Here is a 17,077-nt window from a genome sequence, read left to right on the forward strand (position 1 = left end):
CCTCCGTTTAATGAACATAGGAGAACAGGTGCTTGTAATTCATTAGCCAACCCACGAGCTGAGGAGACAGGAATTAAGCCGACCAAACTCCTCAGCGTGCCACTACTCTCCTTCCCTTTGAGGCAGCAGCAGCAAGAAAACTTCATCTCTTTTTTTTCCTCCCCCTTTCCCTCCCTTCCCCTCAAGCTGCAGAGCCACAAGCTGAGCATGACTAACCCTTGCAAAGCCTTCACCAGTGGCTCCCTCTCCTCTTGGGAGGTGTCAGGGAAGATGAGCAGAGGAAAAGCAGCCAGCACATCCCCAGATTGCCTGGGCCGCTGCAGTCCCAACGGGGTAGCCAGCAATGGCTACAGCGCTCTCAGCCTCCACGGAGATGGCGGATACCAATGCTCCTCTTACCCCTCCTTCTCCATCGACGGGAGACTCCTGGCCCCCGTGCACCTCGATATTGACCCCGACTTCCAAGCCATCCGGCAGCAGGAGAAAGAGGACATCAAATTGCTCAACAACCAGTTTGTGACCCTAATTGAGAAGGTAAGGTGAGCTACTGAGGACCACAGTGCAGCATGGGGATGAGGGTGGTGGTGGGAAAGCAGATACTAACCAGTCTCTCAGGAGACTTATGAAGGCCTTCAGCTAATCATTGCCAGGCTCTGAATATTAGGCTAATTACCCAATTAGTTATCCCTTCAGTGCTATCTGTTTTAACAAGCATTAGCATCATCTCTAGGTGAAGCTGGGCCGCATCCATAGTCAGCAGCATCAGGTAGCCCATGCATCTCCTTTGCTGCACCCGTCACCCCATGTGTCCCTGGGGAGGGCAGGCAGCTCTCCCCTTGGGGACCCTGCCCTGCCTGAGCAGCAAAGGCAGGGCCACGCAGGCATGGTGCCGGACAGAGCAGGCCTTGGCTCCCATAGTGGACAAACAGCCATGGGCGGTGACGCTGATTAAGGCAGCAGCTCAAATTATTCTCCAACTGCTAAAGAGAGCTGGAAATTCACCTCTATAGCAATGCGGTGGGCAAGGGAGACCCCCCACCCACCTCCCTCCTCTGTGGTTTTTATTGTGAGGGGTTGCGGGCTTAGCCAAGAAAGTGTCGCTTTCATCTCTTAAGATCCATGAGAAGGCAGAAGGTTTTCTCAAAGGAAAACAACTCATCTAGCCGAGGCAGGTTTCTGCAAAGCCCTGGTGCTCTGTAAACAGATGGTAATCTCCCAGGAGGATTGCTTCACTGCAGTCTACAATACAGGCACTCGATGCCAAGCTACTATGGCTTGGGATTTTTTTTGTTTGTTTTAACTCTACCTTTAAGAGGACCTGAATTCACGCTGGGAAGGAGAAGGGCAGGGGAACCATCTCCCACAGCATCTATCTAAACTGAATAGTTGTGAACCAACCACACCTACATGTGCAAACAGGCATGTGGTGGTACCAGGGGGCTGACCCTGGATGGAGGAGCATGGCAGCCTCCACGCCTGTGCTTTTCCAAGCGCAGATCTTGGCAATGTGAATTTGCAGAACCTCTGGTTTGGAAACCACCCAGGGGCGTTGTGTTGCATGTGCTGCAGGACTGGTCCTTTGACTATCCAGATCAAGAAGTCGGGGTTTATGTGGATGTTAGCCCTGCTCAGAAACCAGACCTCAGCAGAAAGGATGGGGGTAGGGGAGATGGGACAAGACCACGCAGTGACAATATGTACGTGAGCCAGACCACATGCACTAGCCTGTTCTGTGCGAACAGGGATGGAAGAAGTGAGAGAGCCTGCAGGCCTACTGATAAACCCAATCTGGTGACCTGCTAAGTGTGCATTACAGGGCCTGATGGACAGAAGATACAAATACCCCACCTTAGTTGGGTGGCTTTGACTTTAGTGCTAGCAGCTCCTGCATTTAGCTTTGAAGGCTGTAGCTTCAAGTGGTATATCAAGTGGCAAACTTCAGCCATCTGCCTTAGGCCCTCATTCCAGAGGAAAGTAATGACACTTCCTTGTCAAAGAGAACTTGTCTTTTTAATCAGGAATTCAGATGGTCTCAAGCCTGAGCGGCTAATTCCTCAGATAGTTGACAACACAGGAGTTTGCTGCTGATGGTTTTCAAGCAGGCTGTTCCAGATCTGCTAGCATTTATTTTCCATCCAGATATGTCCACGTGGAAGACAGAAAAGCCAAGTCATGGAGCCCCTGTTTGAAGCCCTACCTGAGCAGCACAGAGGTAGAGGCCTCTGAGGACCAAGCCTTGGTCACTTCTTCTGTGTTCAGGCATGATTTTCCAGGAAATAAGGCCAGATCTGGGTGATTCTTCTGCTGCAAAGCTCATGTTAAAAGCCTTTGCAACCAGGTCCTTTTCCGACAGGCAGCTTTCCAGCCACTCTTCCCCAAGCCAGATCTGGGTGATTCTTCTGCTGCAAAGCTCATGTTAAAAGCCTTTGCAAGGAAGAACGACTGCTAAGAGGGATGCTGTATAAGAAGCCAAGATGTAAGCAGTTCAGTCCAGTGGACGGGTATGGTTTGGGAACAGGAAAGAAACTGAGCAGTTTGCGGGAGGGTGAAAAAGAGCAGCTAAGGATTAGGAGCAAGTTCAGGAACTGAAACTTGATTTGAGGGTCAAAGACGGACTTAGAACAACAGTCAACACATTCAATCATTTACCATCCCAGCAGCAAAGGGGGAAGCTGCCTTAAAATGAGAGGCTGTTCCCTACAGCCAGTCCCACAGGTTGACCCCAGCCCTGCGGAGGGATGCTCTATCACAATCCCTGAGATGCCTCAGACGGAGAGAACAAATGGCCCAGTTGGCTCCTGGTAGCCCCAGAGGCCACTTACTTGTGCCACTTGCAATGCCCCTTTCTGGCTCTGCTGCAGCATCATCCTCTGGTTCTCAGCCTCATGCATGCACACACACACAGCATGCCACTCTGGTTTTGTGCCAGGACAAAGCAGCCAGTCAGCAGACTGGACTACTGATGGGATGTCTACAGCCACGTGTTAAGATATCAAGAAGAAAGGGATTAGGTGTCTAACAGTGAGACCTGGAAGATCCCAATACTCACACCCCTTCTGCTGAAAACTGACTGTGAGCATCGGAGTGCTTTTGCTTTGCTTTGCTGCTCTCTGCTCCTGCTTCTCTGTTCAGACAAGAAGCATTTTGGGAAAGGTGCTGTCTCTCACCATGTGCATCTGTGCACTGGTCAGCAGCTGGGAACTCTCTTCAATGCACTGATGCTGCTTCAGGTCACAGAAAGTCAAAGCTGAAGGCCAAGCAGAAGGTCAAGGCCCGATAGCATCTGCACCCCACTGCTCACACCGCACAGGGCATACTATCAGCATTGAATCATCTCCATGATAGACTGGAAGACACTGTTGGAAGCAACTCACGAATCACCAGCCAAAACGTGACTGAAGGAGTTTGGTTTTGTTCACAGAACAGTAAGAGAGAGAGGTAGCAATTAGATAAATGAATTGAAGTTAGCCAAGAGCTTTGAAGATGAAAACTGTTAAACACTGAGTATTACTGTTAAGACTGTGAATACTAGGAAAGAAGAGTGCCAGATTCATCAAATGGTGGGTGGACAAAAATGTAGTGTATCCTCTCCCAAGCAGACAGGCGCATGCGCACATAGACCTCACGTGGAGTCTGTAATTATTTTGCTTATTCTCTAGAGTTCCCATAGGCCTTGTCTATGTTGCTTTGCAATACAAACCAGGACTCTGATTCATTACTCAAACTTCACCATGGTGTAATCCTACAGATTTGAGAGGAGTTATCTTTGTTTGTGCCACTCCAAGGTAGTAAATCTGACTTTCATTCACCCTGGACATCTGTGCATGAGCTGTGGTGGATTTTCAGCCTTTGCTTCAATATGTTCACAGGCAAAGGGGACTAGCATTGAACAGTTCTTATTTTTCAGTGACTTAATAAAAGATGCTCATCCATTTTGATGTGAACATGTTCTATCAAGAAATTAATTAGTAGGTAACTTGCAAAACTTCTAAAAGTCCCTATAACCCTGCATCCTCCGGCCTAATTTTCAGAGGATTTCTCATTCTTACCTGGAAATCTCTACTGATTCCAGCAGCTTCTCACTACTCTGAAGGTCTCCAGTTCAATGTCTCCTGTCCTGCCAGGAGCAGTCAGCTTTGCTTTTGGCTGTTAGTGTTACTAATGTCTCTGAAACCTCTTCTGCAGGTCCAGTGCTTGGAGCAACAGAACCAGATCCTGACGACAAGGTGGAACTTCCTGAAGGATCAAGACAATTCCCACTCTGAGTCGGACATCAAGGCCATCTATGATCAGTACATGAGCAAAATGAATCAAGAGATGAAGGCGCTCAACTACGAGCAGGAAAATCTTGAGTCGGAGCTCACAAAGGTCCTGAGCACCATGGGTAACTTTCGAAGCAAGTAGGTGTCTAGCCTAGCTGGATATTACAAGGGGGAGTGTGTTTGCAAGATATTGGTTCAGCTGTGCGCACAAAGAGTAGCTGGGATCGATTTAACACAGACAGCTTGTTATTCCCAGGAACAAATTCCTAGTTTGGTGTGCACAGAACTGTGTATTTGAGAAGTTAGCATCCTAGCCTCTTCCTGATTAACTAGAGATGAAAGGAAACCCATGAAAAGCGAAATACCAAACAGTGCAGGGCATCTGAGAAATGCCTCAGGCCAGAGAACGGCTCTGGAGAACAGTATTATCGGGAATGACAGCCACTGAAACAGAGAAATATTTATTCTCCACACTATTATCACAAGCCAGAACTTTCTCCCCAAACCGTTTTATGGATCTAGGCTGCTTAGTACTAACAAACATCCCTTCCTTTCCCCCTTCACCCCACAACATTTAATGCAAAATTCTGCTGTGACCAAAAAGTCAGACTTTTACCCAGGAAACCTCTTGACAGAAAATATTGAGGCAGCTGAAAGTTTAAGGGAGGACCAGCTGCCATGTGCTTATTGCTGCTTTTGCCAAGAACTTTGAGATCTTCAGATAAGAGCATTTGAGATGTGCCATGGCTCATTCAAGAAGACAATGCTTTTCTTATTATCGGTGTCATTTGCATACCACAGATGAATCCACAATTAGATACTTTCCCTTACAGTTACACCCATCTACCTACACAAGATCTCTGGAGTCTTCCATGCTGATTTGTAGCAAAGAGCCATGTATGGGCACTGTCAAAACAGAACAGTGATGCTAAGGGACTACCCCCCTGCTGGCACTGATAGACATCACTGTAGTAATAGCCCAAACTTGTTCCTGATGTATGAAGCGATGCATAAATAATAACAGTACCCTCTCCGTAGAGTTTAGCCCAAGGATCTTAAAGCTCTTTGCAGACTTTGATTAAACCAGCTACTCAACATGTCTGCACATTAGGGGAGGGACTGATACCTCCACTTTACGGACATATAAACAGAGACGCAGCAGTTAAATGTCTTACTCAAGCTCACAGAGCGAGCTGGTGGCAGAGCAGGAATAGGAGCTAGGAGTTTGGTTCTTGACCTTATGCTGAAATCACTATGCTCGGTATCCTTCAAAAAGTGACACACTGATACCCAGGTGCCTAGAAATCCCTAAATTCCTCGTGGTGGGTGTCTGTCTGATCTTTATTTGGATGTTGGTTTCACTACAAGACTTGAGCTCACTGATGCTTGCTTTGCTGACAGGTAGCAACCCTGAGCTTGGATCAAAGCCACAATATGGATTGTGCCATTTACTCCCCGCCCTAAAAAGATTAAGACCTGTCATCCCTCTCTGGAGCACTTGGTCTTCCTTGCACTTCCCTGAAGAAACATCTGCTCTGTGGCCCTGCAGTTATAAAAGATACTTCTTGGCTTATTCCCTGACAGTCAGGAAAACCCAGATAGGAAAATGGTTGGGCTGGTGGAGAAATGTCAGATCAGTCACCCCTATCTGCTCTCACAGTTTGTGCTCGTATTTGTACTCATTAATTGCCCAGGCCTGGCACTTCATTTTTTTTTTCCAGCCTGATTTCTTAAGGATAAAGGTGCTTACACAAACAGGGTGTCTGTGTGTTCTCCCCCTACCTTTCGATTTTCTTGGACAGTTACTACCTAGTTGGACAACAGGATAGACATGATAGGGATGCTACATCCCTGAAAATTAAAAAAAAGATACTGACTAGAGGAACAGGACCCACCCTACACCCAACACACAGAGAATAAGGATGCAGCATGTGCACATGCACAGTATTAGACAGCAGAGAATCCACAGTGGGCACCAGCTTATGACTAGCCCAACTACCGGTCTTGAGAAGAGTTCCCGCTTTGTGGGACTACACAGCCACAGGAAAACAGCCTTCAGAAATGACACTGCTCCTCAAAGCACTTCTCCTTCATTTGCGGAGCCTTCCCCTTCCGCTTTCTCCCATTTGTGAGCTGGGAGGCACAAGCCCTGCCAGGGGTGACGTAAGCAGCAAATAGGCAAAACCCACCCTGTCATTGGGTGCTGTTAACACCCAAAGCCAGTGCAGGTGGATTTCTGCGACAGTGACAATCCATGGTGCTGCTCCCAGCAGTTAGTGATTCATGGGGAGAGAACTGCTGCTTCTGCTGAGCCTTCTCCAGGCAGCGATCCAACCCCATCCTAACCCTCACTGGCTCCGTTGAGTCCTGCACGCTGCCTTTGAGAAGGCTGCCTCAGCCCAGTTGTTTTTCTGGAGCAAATGGTCTGCCTAAACCATGCAAATTTTGGAGGCTTCCAACTCCTGTGGAGGTTTCTTTTCCCAAATGAAATTTTTTTGGGGCGGAAAAGCTAGTAACTTCACTGGCAAATTTAACTGGTTGTGCTCTCCTCCCTGCTGCCGCACTCCAGACCTAACACCACGCACACAGGGACCACCCAAGCAGGCTGCTGTCCAATAGATCACTTAATGTGTGAAATCTGCCTGTCAGTGCCGCTCTGTAAGGCCCTAATTCATCTGTCTTCTCTATCCAGGGATGGCTTTCCAAAAATCATACAGGAGATTTAACTAGCTAGGACACTTGTACCTCCTTCTCAAATTAGGTTGCCATTGACCAGCAATTCCAAACGCAGAGAAGGATAGAGAGGGGACAGGGAAGTGGGTTGGAGGCTGGCACAGGATCTCAAACCCTGCTTCTTTAGGAAATCAAGCTAAAAAATCAAATACTGAAACATACCCGAATAGGGATGACTGCCCAGAGGTGCACAGCTGCACAAGTGTTTGCTTCAGCTCGCCACATGTGTGATTTACACATGCAAAGACCCATTTAAATGGGAAGGCAGGGAATTTTTGCCTGTGCTGACCCACTCTGGTGTGGCACTGGGGAGATACTGCAGGAAAATATGGGGCATACAGCCCTTAGAGGATCCATTTCTGAGATCCAGAGATTGTGTTAGTCAAATCTTGCCACCTGAAAACTAGACAGCCAACACCCCTCTACCTTCAACCTCTGCAGTTGGTTTTCAGCTACTTCCTGTCCCATTTCCTTGCTCTGCAAGAGGAAGACTGACATGATTTCATGCCACCAGGCTCAGATACATCCCACCACTATATTGTCACCCTAAAGTAGTCTTAAAGGCACATCCAGAGAGGAACATAGCCTGCCTGAGATTTGGTTCACCTCTGATTTTGCTTCACTGCCTATGGAAGGAGCCCAAGGCGACCAGACGCCTGTCTCAAGTGTGTCTTAAGTGCATGAATTGAGATGGAATGGATTTATGCCTTAATGCATGACTGCTTGAGGATTATCTCTAAGGAGATAAATGCTGTAATGTGTTTGTGGAATGCTCCATCCCCATGTGAGTCATCTCCCAGCCGCCAGGTCCCTCTGGAGCCGTGTGGTGAGCATGTTTGGCTGGCTGGGCCTGCTCTCTTTCAGTCAGGACTGTTGTTTGTTCAATATGCAAGATTATGTCAGCGCCCGGCAATGTATGAAGCTGCTTCAGCAGGCTGGGACAGACTGGGATTGGGCTGAGATGCAATGAGGATGAAGGAAGAGTGGCAGGCTGTAATTAAGCTCAGTGCATAGTTTCTGCCAGCATGGCTAACATTCCAGCTAAAGAGCAGAGAAACCAGACAGGTAAATCTCGTTAGCCACGCTACCGGGCCTTATAAAAGCAGGCAAGGAGAGGGTGAGTTTAACACCATGGGGGCACCCAAGAGGAACCTTAGAAGCACCTAACTGTAGAGCCTGTGCCAGTCAGATCCCCTCTGTGCCCCCCACTGTCCCCTCTGTGGAGGGAACAACAGCTCTAGGGAGCTGCTTTTGATATTTCAGGTCAGTTCTTCAGCACGACTTACCCCCTTGCCCTGCAATGCGATCCCCTGTGCTGCGTTCCCTATACCTTCTCCTCCTTCTGCTCCTAGACGCAGCTCCTCTTTCTCCTAAAGGTTTGTACAACAGCAGGGAAGGCTCTTGAGTGTAACCCGAGTGATGATGCACCAGACCACCAAACAACAGAATATGGCTATCATTCCTCTTTTTATCATCATTACTCTGTTAGGAGATGCCGTTTTACCACATTCCCAGAGATCTCAGCCTTCTCCATACCAATTTGGCAACATCTATAAGTAGCACTGAAAGGTTTAATTCACAGCCTGGAAATGCTATGAGCACATTAGGCTAAGAAGAGCCTAAGGTATCATGGAAGAGCAGGGAAGCCATGACCTCCCTGAGCGCACAACCTGCTCTGGTCTCAGCAGAAGAGCCAACACTCCCAAAGCGTGTCCAGCAGCACAGTGGGAGATACCAAACACCCATCACATAATGCTCCTGCATGGCAAACGAACCAAACGCTGCTGGTCACACCAGGCCCAAAAGAGACTCTGTGGCTTCCTGGTCAGATGCCTGCTTTTAGCAACATCAGGGCTAGCCACGTGCTCGTCCCATGAGCCAACAAGGGTTGGTGTATTCCCTAAGCTACCCTCTTGTGTCTGCTGCTGGCCATCAAAAATGCATTTGCCCCCGGACTAAGTCTTTGCTATCCTGGTCCTGCCTTATCAAACCTGTTTTTAAACACCTGCAGGGTTGGTTCCTCTGCTGGATATTTAGCCATTAGGACTCCACCCTATCCCGTCCGGTTTTTGTTACCTTCTCCTCTGTGGGCACTATTTTCTACAAATTGCTTTGCCAGGTCCTGTGTTACTTCACAAATTGTGCTACATTTAGGATAAGTTATGACACCAGTCCAGTATTCTCGGAATTTTCACAGGCCAAAGTTTTTTCCCTTAAGGATACTCTCAGACTCTGGAAATTAAATGCTGAGGATACCTGAAAGAAACAGAAGAGGAAGGCTTAGGGTGAAAATTTAGGAGTCTTTGGGCATGCGACTGGGTTTCATAGAGAATAACTCACCACACCCCACTTCTCCATGCCTACTCTCTCTTTCTGTGGCAAATGTGAGGTAACCTGAGGTTGCTTAGCCCTCAAATTAAATTAGTATTAAAGCTACCTCCTCTCTACTCTGGGGCTCTTCAGACTTAAAGTGCTCATGGTGTTACTACAGAGCCGCTGACATGTGGCAGCTTGTTATCCTCTCTCTTGTCCAAGATGCCCACACCTAAGAGATATCTCTCTTTGCCGTCTAGCGTATGTCAAGGAAGTGGGATATCATAGTAGAAGCAGAAAGCTTTGACACCAATGCTTTTTGGGGCCAGCAAGACAACCTTAAGCATCCCAGAGGCTTTCACCATGTGCAATTTCTCACTGCTTTTTTCACTCTCCTTAGATACGAGGATGAAATTCGCCTCTGTAGTGGCATGGAATACACCTTCATGGAGCTCAAAAAGGTCAGTGGCAAGAGAAGCTTTTCACCTGGACAGGCTCTACGCCAGCTCTGTGTAGTCACAGAAGAGCCTGGAGAGGCAAGATGGTCCAGGCTCAGCTAAGACAGCCAAGAGCTAGCTCTGGACTGAGTCCTTGTACCACAGATGTTTTGTGGGGTAATAAGGTCTTGAGGAGCACAGCAGAGTGGTGAACACAGTCACCATTTCAATAGGAAAAGTACAAGTGAGTCTGGGCCACTTGTGGTTACAGAAAAGCCCCACGGCTCTTGGCAGAAGCACCTGGGGGTCAGACCATGCCTGAACCTAACCCCATTGCAAGTGCACTGGCCAGACCTAGCCTGGAGGGGTCTGCACCCCAGGACCCTCTGAGGCAACACCTCTCCTCCCTGGCATGTTTTCTCTCAGAATGACATCATAGGTTGGGAAAGGCTGGAAATTGATAAATGTGTTTGCTTTTGTTTCCTGTCACATGGCAACACCCTGTTCAAACATCCCACCCCAGAAGTAGCTGTATTTGGATATCCCCTGAAATGGGAAGCTTTGTGCACAGCCTTTACATTAAAAAAAAAAAAAAAATCCAAGGTGCAGGAATGCAGGGTATTATTAGACAGAGGAAACGTTCTCCACAAATGATCATTATGGTTAATTGCATGTTTTCCCTGACACGCTCATCTGCCAGTAAGGGCAGTTCTGGTGACTTTTGTGGATGGCATCAGAGTTTTCAATAAGCTGTGCTTTTTGTGGTGAACAAAAGATGAGTGGGTATGGACCAGCCCTGCCTGTTTCCTTCTCCACCCTACCTCATTTGAGACTTCCACCAAAGTGCTTACCAAAAAAAAAAAAAAAAAAAAAAAACTTGCAGAGGAAAAAGGTCCACAAAGGAGCCTCCCTACTTGTAGAGCAGGAGAGCAGTTTTACAAGTACCTGCCAACAAAGAGCAAGCAGGACACTTGCTGGGGGAGAGGTGGCAGTGGGAAAGACTTCTTGCTACAAACTCAAAGACAAACTACTCATTAATACGCTTTCCATCTCCTGCAGGATTTAGACGTGAGCTCCTTGCACAAAACTGAGCTGGAGGTAAAACTCAACGGGCTCCAAGAGCTGATGGATTTGAAGAAAACCATCTACAAGGAGGTAAAAATGCAATCAGGAGAGTGGCACTGGCACACATGCAAGCTACTATGCAAAAAAATGGCATTTTTGTGGACAGTCCCACTACAGGGAGGGCATTGTTCCAGATTTACACCAAAATGAGAGCTTGTCCAGGGGAGTTGCATGGCATTGCAGACAACTCTTTGATGGCTTAAGGCAGGGTCTCATGAGCTAATCCCCTTTCTTTAACTAAACTAGCTGCATTTTAAATTTGATCAGGATGTTCCTTCTGCCCCACAGCTACTGCAGGGAGGCTGCTCCAGCAGGTCTCCCCTCTAACAGTCAGGAACCCGCATCTAACTCTCGAGCTGGCTGGTTTTGGGCTCAGCTCCTAACCCCCACTGATAGTGTTTGCCTTGAGACCAAATGCCCCAGGTCATGAGCGAGCTGAATGTTATTCTATTCAGATTCAGAGGAAGGGCTCGCAACAAAACAGGACAAGCCCTGGTGAACCTGGGTGAGGTGCTGGATGCTCTTTAACACAGTCCAACATACTCCATTTCTACTTAAATGAGAAGTGCACAGTCAGATATGATTTCACCAAGGGGGGAAGGATACAGAGTCTGCAGCCCTTCAGACAAACCCAAAGGCTGCAGCATGCCTGTATCTACTCAAACAGGGTGAAGCGATTACAGCTGCTTACTCAGAGCCTGTAAAATGTTACCAAGCAGGCTCGGCAGTGTTTTGGGAATACTAATGATTTGTCTAAATTCTACCAATACAAACAATTAAAATGCTTGACAGAGGAATGTTAACATTCTTTGTGGGGAAACTGAGGCACAGAGAGGCAGAAGGACCTGCATAATATCAGAACTGCATTATAACACATACCCTGCCTGCAACTCACCATGACGCCTTACTTTCTCTAAAATAGTAAGATTATTCCTGGTGCAAAGCAATTCACAGGGGTAGTTGGAAATCAGATCCTGCTGTGAAGAACTCCTTGAGCAGATTTCCTCCAAGTTCCACACTGCTGTCCCAGCAGAAGGCTGCATTTTTTTTTTTACCCGTGCTTCATGCAAAGAAGTTACCCTCCATCTCTCTCTCTGCCCTCTCCTCTCGATAGCTTGTTTTCAGGTTAGTCATTTTCTCGCCTGTACCTGTTGATTTGACTGACATCAACGTATAGGCACACGTACCCAGTGGAAGGGCAAATGAGGAAAACTTTGCTTGACAGCTTTGCTCACAGCATGTTGGTATGAATCAGAAGAAAATCCCAGCCTCAATCCTCATTAATAAACCACCAGGTTGTTCTCCCCCCGCCCCCGGCAGAGGATGCTCAAGAATTTGCAATAAACATGCATTTTCTCATATAGCTATTAACCTGCTCAAAGATTAACAAAGAGGCTCAAGGATTAAACACCAGTGGGAAAAAAATACACTGATAATCCTGCTCTTTGGAAGAGTGGTGGGGTATTTTTCTGTTATTCATGAATCACCATGTCAGGGTGCCCTTTGTTTCCCCAGTCAGGGGAAGGCAAGGCAAACAAGGTATACAAATACTTTAGAGAAGAGATTAGAGCCCTCAGCACAAAGAGAAAGAACAAAAACATCAAGATGAAAGGTAAGAGATGGGGAGAGATGTATGCTGCTCTCTTTTAACACTGGTGTAAATCAGAAGCAACTGCAGAGATACCGATAAGAGTGACACCCCTGCAGGAACAGTCTGAGGCTGGGGGGCAGCTGCCAAGTGAACGTGTACACCATCTGCTCAACATCAAGTCATGTCTTGCCTGGACACAAACCACCCAGGAGTGCAGTTTACAGGCATGGATTAAGGGTCCTTTTTAGGTTCACTGAGGGGAGTCTGCATTCATCATTGTTTGGATCCTTTTTCTAAAGCTGTGACCGAGTCAGCTATCAAGAGCAAATATCCCAGCCAGTGATACCACAGCTTGTGTGTGCATGTTCCTACTTCCCGCACGCTGGCTCGAGTTTCCCCAGCATATGAGAGCAGCTCTGGGGAGTAGAATAGGTCTGCTAGTGATGGATGTGTTCAGAGAAGGGTCCTGTTTCTCCCTTCTCTAACTAGACACAAAGCAGACTATAATAATACAAGTGGCAGCCACAGCCTCTCTAGATACTGAAGCAGAGCTCGGCAAAGGCATCTTTCTAGCACCACCAGCCTGCAGAATGATTCACGCTGCCCTATTTCTTGCCCAAGACATATATGCCCACCATCTGAATATTGATAGATATTGAAGCATGATCATCAGTTCAATTAACCTGCTCTTGATGCAGTACAAATGCACTATTTTGTCAGACTCTTAACAGATTGTATCCAAAGGTCCCAAACCAACACCCTAGCCCGAGTCTGGATTTTATGGAGAAAATAATACCAGCTTCCAAACTTCAGAGACTGAAAACCTAGGAAATCTCACCATCTCCACACTCCATATGGAAGATGCTTTGCCTAGCTAAGCACAGCAGATCTGCCAGGGTCCAGCTCTCTCCTGGCTTGTAGCTTTGTTGATTACTTGGTATCTCAGTCCTATTCTCTCTTTGCTATTCAGGAACTTGAGGAGCTGCTGACAGAAATTAAGGACATTTCTGTTGTACTGGGAATTGACAATGCATGCAAACTTGATCTGAGCAAAATTGTGGAAGAAGTGAGGGCCCAGTATGAAGCCCTGGCTCTTCGGAGCTGGGAGGAGGCTGAAGCACTTACCAGGAGAAAGGTATTTGTCTCCTTATCTGATTGATACTGGGGAGAGGCAGGGAAAGAAGAGAGAGAGAGATCAGCCTAGAAACTACAGGAATCAGCAAGATGTGGAGGGACAGACTACACCTGGGAATGGAGGGAGGGACAGGGTGCTAACCCAGATCAACTCCTCCTAACTCAGGTGTGTAAATTAGTAGTTTCATTGCTCTAGGCTCTCCATACTGTCAGCAGAGAAAGGCAAGGACATCTCCCAGTGGCAGCCTGTCTCATCTGAGATGCAAATGACCTTCCACTGGTGCCTCCTCCAAACAGAGCAAGAATGTGATTAACCCCAAGAGACAGTGTTCTCTATACCTGGCACAGCTACAGCCAGAAGAGGATATGAGAATGAGCCCTAAATCCTTCCACACACCTGCTGTTCTTCCCCAGTTAGGTGTTTCTCCTCAAGGGCAGCAGCAATCCTCACAGATTCCTTTGCTACAGCAGAGGTGGTGTGCAGATAACCCACTCTTCCATCTCTCCTGCAGCTGAATGAAGGAAGCACCCAGTCAGGCACCTACGGGGGTCACCTCCTTGACAGCCGACGGGAGATCGCAGACCTGAACATACAGATCCAGAAGCTGAGGTCCTGCATCGTGTCCCAAAAGAGCCAGGTGTGTCCTGGGGTGGGTGACAAAACTCTGACGTACAGGTCTGAAACTACAACGCACCTAATGCCTCCACCACCCTTCTCCCTTTGCAACACCAGTGCCTGTACTTAGAGGAGCATATCAAAGAAGCAGGAGAACATGGTGAGATGGCCCTCAAGGATGCCAAAGCCAAACTGGTCAAGCTAGAAGAAGCCCTACAGAAGTGCAAGGAGGATATGGCTCATCTGGTGAAAGAGTATCAGGAACTGATGAACATCAAGCTGGCACTGGATGTGGAGATCCTCACTTACAGGAAGCTGATGGAAGGGGAAGAGAGCAGGTAAGCTGGGCTTCCTTGTGCCTGAAAACAGGAAGGGATGCACCCACCTAGAGAGAAAGCAAACATCCCAAGCTTTGAGTCTGGTATTGAAGGTTGGATCAAAGAAAAAACAAATCCCAGCAGTCCCCATACAGTTCAGCTCTGTTTCTTGCTCTAGAGTTTTCCTTAGACCCCCCAGATAGGAGGGTTCCAGCACTTCTCTAGATGGTGCTTTGCCCATATGCTGTTGAGTTAGCTTTCATGATCCAACCACACACTTGGCTCTACCCATGTAGCCCAGCTCACATGGGCCAAACTCCAGTCCTCTATACCTCTCTGGCACTGCAGAGGTTAATATGTGTCCTCACACTCTGTCCTTGTGTTCACAGCATGGAGCAACCAATACCCACAGTCATCAGCACTGTCCACTCCAGACCAAAGCACCGTAAGTGGTTTTATTCATACAACTTGGTAAAGCAGAGTGTGAATGAAATGTTTCTAACCTCTCCCCTCTCATTCCCCCCAACCCTGGCAGTTTCTGTCAGCACCCTGAGAAACTCCAAGCTGTTTGCAAGAGGAACAGGCAGCACCAATGGCGAGATGAAGCCAAATGGAGGCAGCACAAAGATACTGCCCTCTAGAAGCAACAGTGACAACTCAGCAACACCTGAAGCAGATGCCTTCATCAGCTGTGCCCAGCCAAAGCTCAGTTCCCTGCCCACTGAAGAATGCTCCTAGGAGAAACAGAGCCCCACAGCATAAACACAAGACCCATTGGCATCTGTAGCCAAATGAGGCCAAAGCACTTTCTCTTGAACTCAAGCCAATGTCCAAGGGACAAAGGATGAGAATCCACTCCAGGCTGTCTTTTTTTAAGTTTGTCCCAGTTAACATCTCTGTTACCAGTTACAAGCAGAAACCAACCCAGGATTTTAGAGACTCTCCCATTCAGATACCCACACCAACACCTTCCTCTCTAGGTCTGTTTCCCCCGAGGATGTGCATTCACAACCTTTGAGATCTACCTATAAGAAACTTGGCAGGAGGGGAAAGTATTATTACACAAGCTTTTAACACAGCAGCCAGAAGGCATCAACCCAGCCATTTTACCAGTATTATAAAATCATTCTCTCTGCTCTGTCCCTGCTCCGTGCCTGTCCGTGAGAGGTGTTCACTGATGCTGCCTTCCTCTGAAAGCCACATCGAGCTTTCCAAACTGAGCTGATGGGGAGATGCAAGTAAACAACCTGAGCCAGGTGGATTTGCGACATCTGGATTTGCATATCTGGTGACGAACATGCTGGCTGTACTGGGGGATCCTTAGCCACTTCAGAGTATTTAACTGATTTTACTGCCTTTTGGGTGGCCCCTCATTCTTTCCCATGCCACCAAAGCTAAAAACTCCTCAAAACTTTGATTTTCATAAGCCATCTCTAAGAGACCATCTCCGCCTGTCTTGCCTAAAGGCACTCCAGACTCCACACACAGTGGTGCTAGGTCCTAGAAATGGGATATTGGTTCCCATTTAACTACAGTGAGCAGGACTTGTCTTTGTATTTATTGAAATTACATAGCAGCTTTTACCTTACCTGGCTGACACCAGCCAATGCACACCAGTCATGCCACACCAAAGCTACTAGAGCCAACTCTGTAGATGCCATGTCCCCCTGTGAGCAAGGTGGGGGGATGTTCTGGCCTCACAGACATTTCTGTGGCCCTCTTGCACAAACTAACATAGACAGGGCCCTGCAGTATTTTCCTTTATGAGGCCAGGCTCTGGCCTCAGCCACTGCCATGCAGCCGCACTTGAGTTCCCAGATTTTGAGTTCACGGGAGGAGTTGTTAATAGTCTCTTGGCATATTTCCGTTAAGTGCATCGCAGTATTTCCACATTTCTGTAGGACAGACAACTACCGTAACATCTATGTAACCAGAACACCGGCTCTCCAGGGTTAAGGTTGTTATAATAAAGTATTGAGTGTCACACAGAATGCGTTGTATTGTTGGTTCTCTCTGAATTTCTTAGCACAGCCCACCTGAAACAGCAATTCCTTCCCCAGTTGCCAGCAGGTCTCAGCTGAGGGCTCTGGCTAAACTCTGGCAGCCAAATGAAGCTGAAATTGCTTCCCAGGTAATTTGTTTGGTCCATATCCCCAGGAAAAAGTACACAGGGCTGGAGAAGCAGACGCAGAGCCAGCAGCCAAGGCTTTGGGGAGCTCACCGCTGTTCTGCCACCAGGCTCCCACATGGCTTTCAATCACAAAGCAGCTCGAGCATGTTTCAGGAGATGAAGGGTTATTGCACAGGCCATCACACTCTCACCACTGTACTCATCTACACAAAGCTTCCCCTTGCTAAACTCCCCCTGCACCTCTGCAAAGGGGAACTTCTGTGCAGCTGGGACCCAAATCCGTTGTGGGGAACCACACTTCCATGCAGCCCCTCATTTCAGAAGTGCCCTTCCAGAGCACAGGGGTTTTCTTGGAGCTCCTTGCTCAAAAACACCCTCCTCTAAGGGACTTACCTGGGAGATCCAAAATGGGCAAGGC

The 17,077-nt window shown here is 47.8% G+C and overlaps 1 protein-coding gene across 1 annotated transcript; it reads left to right on the forward strand.

Annotated features, from left to right (window-relative positions):
• The first annotated feature begins 207 nt into the window (after positions 1-207).
• On the forward strand, positions 208-15,266 carry KRT80 (keratin 80). The gene is made up of 9 exons (XM_009285972.1): positions 208-534; positions 4,186-4,400; positions 9,709-9,769; positions 10,805-10,900; positions 13,432-13,596; positions 14,108-14,233; positions 14,329-14,549; positions 14,918-14,973; positions 15,064-15,266. The coding sequence occupies exons 1-9, from the start codon at positions 208-210 to the stop codon at positions 15,264-15,266; spliced, it is 1,470 nt and encodes a 489-aa protein (XP_009284247.1).
• The last annotated feature ends 1,811 nt before the right edge of the window (positions 15,267-17,077 follow it).

The sequence above is a fragment of the Aptenodytes forsteri genome, unplaced genomic scaffold (assembly GCF_000699145.1).
Source record: "Aptenodytes forsteri isolate BGI_AS27 unplaced genomic scaffold, ASM69914v1 Scaffold268, whole genome shotgun sequence".
Lineage (NCBI taxonomy): Eukaryota > Metazoa > Chordata > Aves > Sphenisciformes > Spheniscidae > Aptenodytes > Aptenodytes forsteri.

Coding starts and splice junctions, on each gene's coding strand:
- KRT80 (XM_009285972.1), top strand. CDS start 208: ATGACTAACCCTTGCAAAGCCTTCACCAGTGGCTCCCTCTCCTCTTGG. Junction 14,234..14,328: donor TCGTGTCCCAAAAGAGCCAG/GTGTGTCCTGGG, acceptor TTGCAACACCAG/TGCCTGTACTTAGAGGAGCA. Junction 14,550..14,917: donor ATGGAAGGGGAAGAGAGCAG/GTAAGCTGGGCT, acceptor TTGTGTTCACAG/CATGGAGCAACCAATACCCA.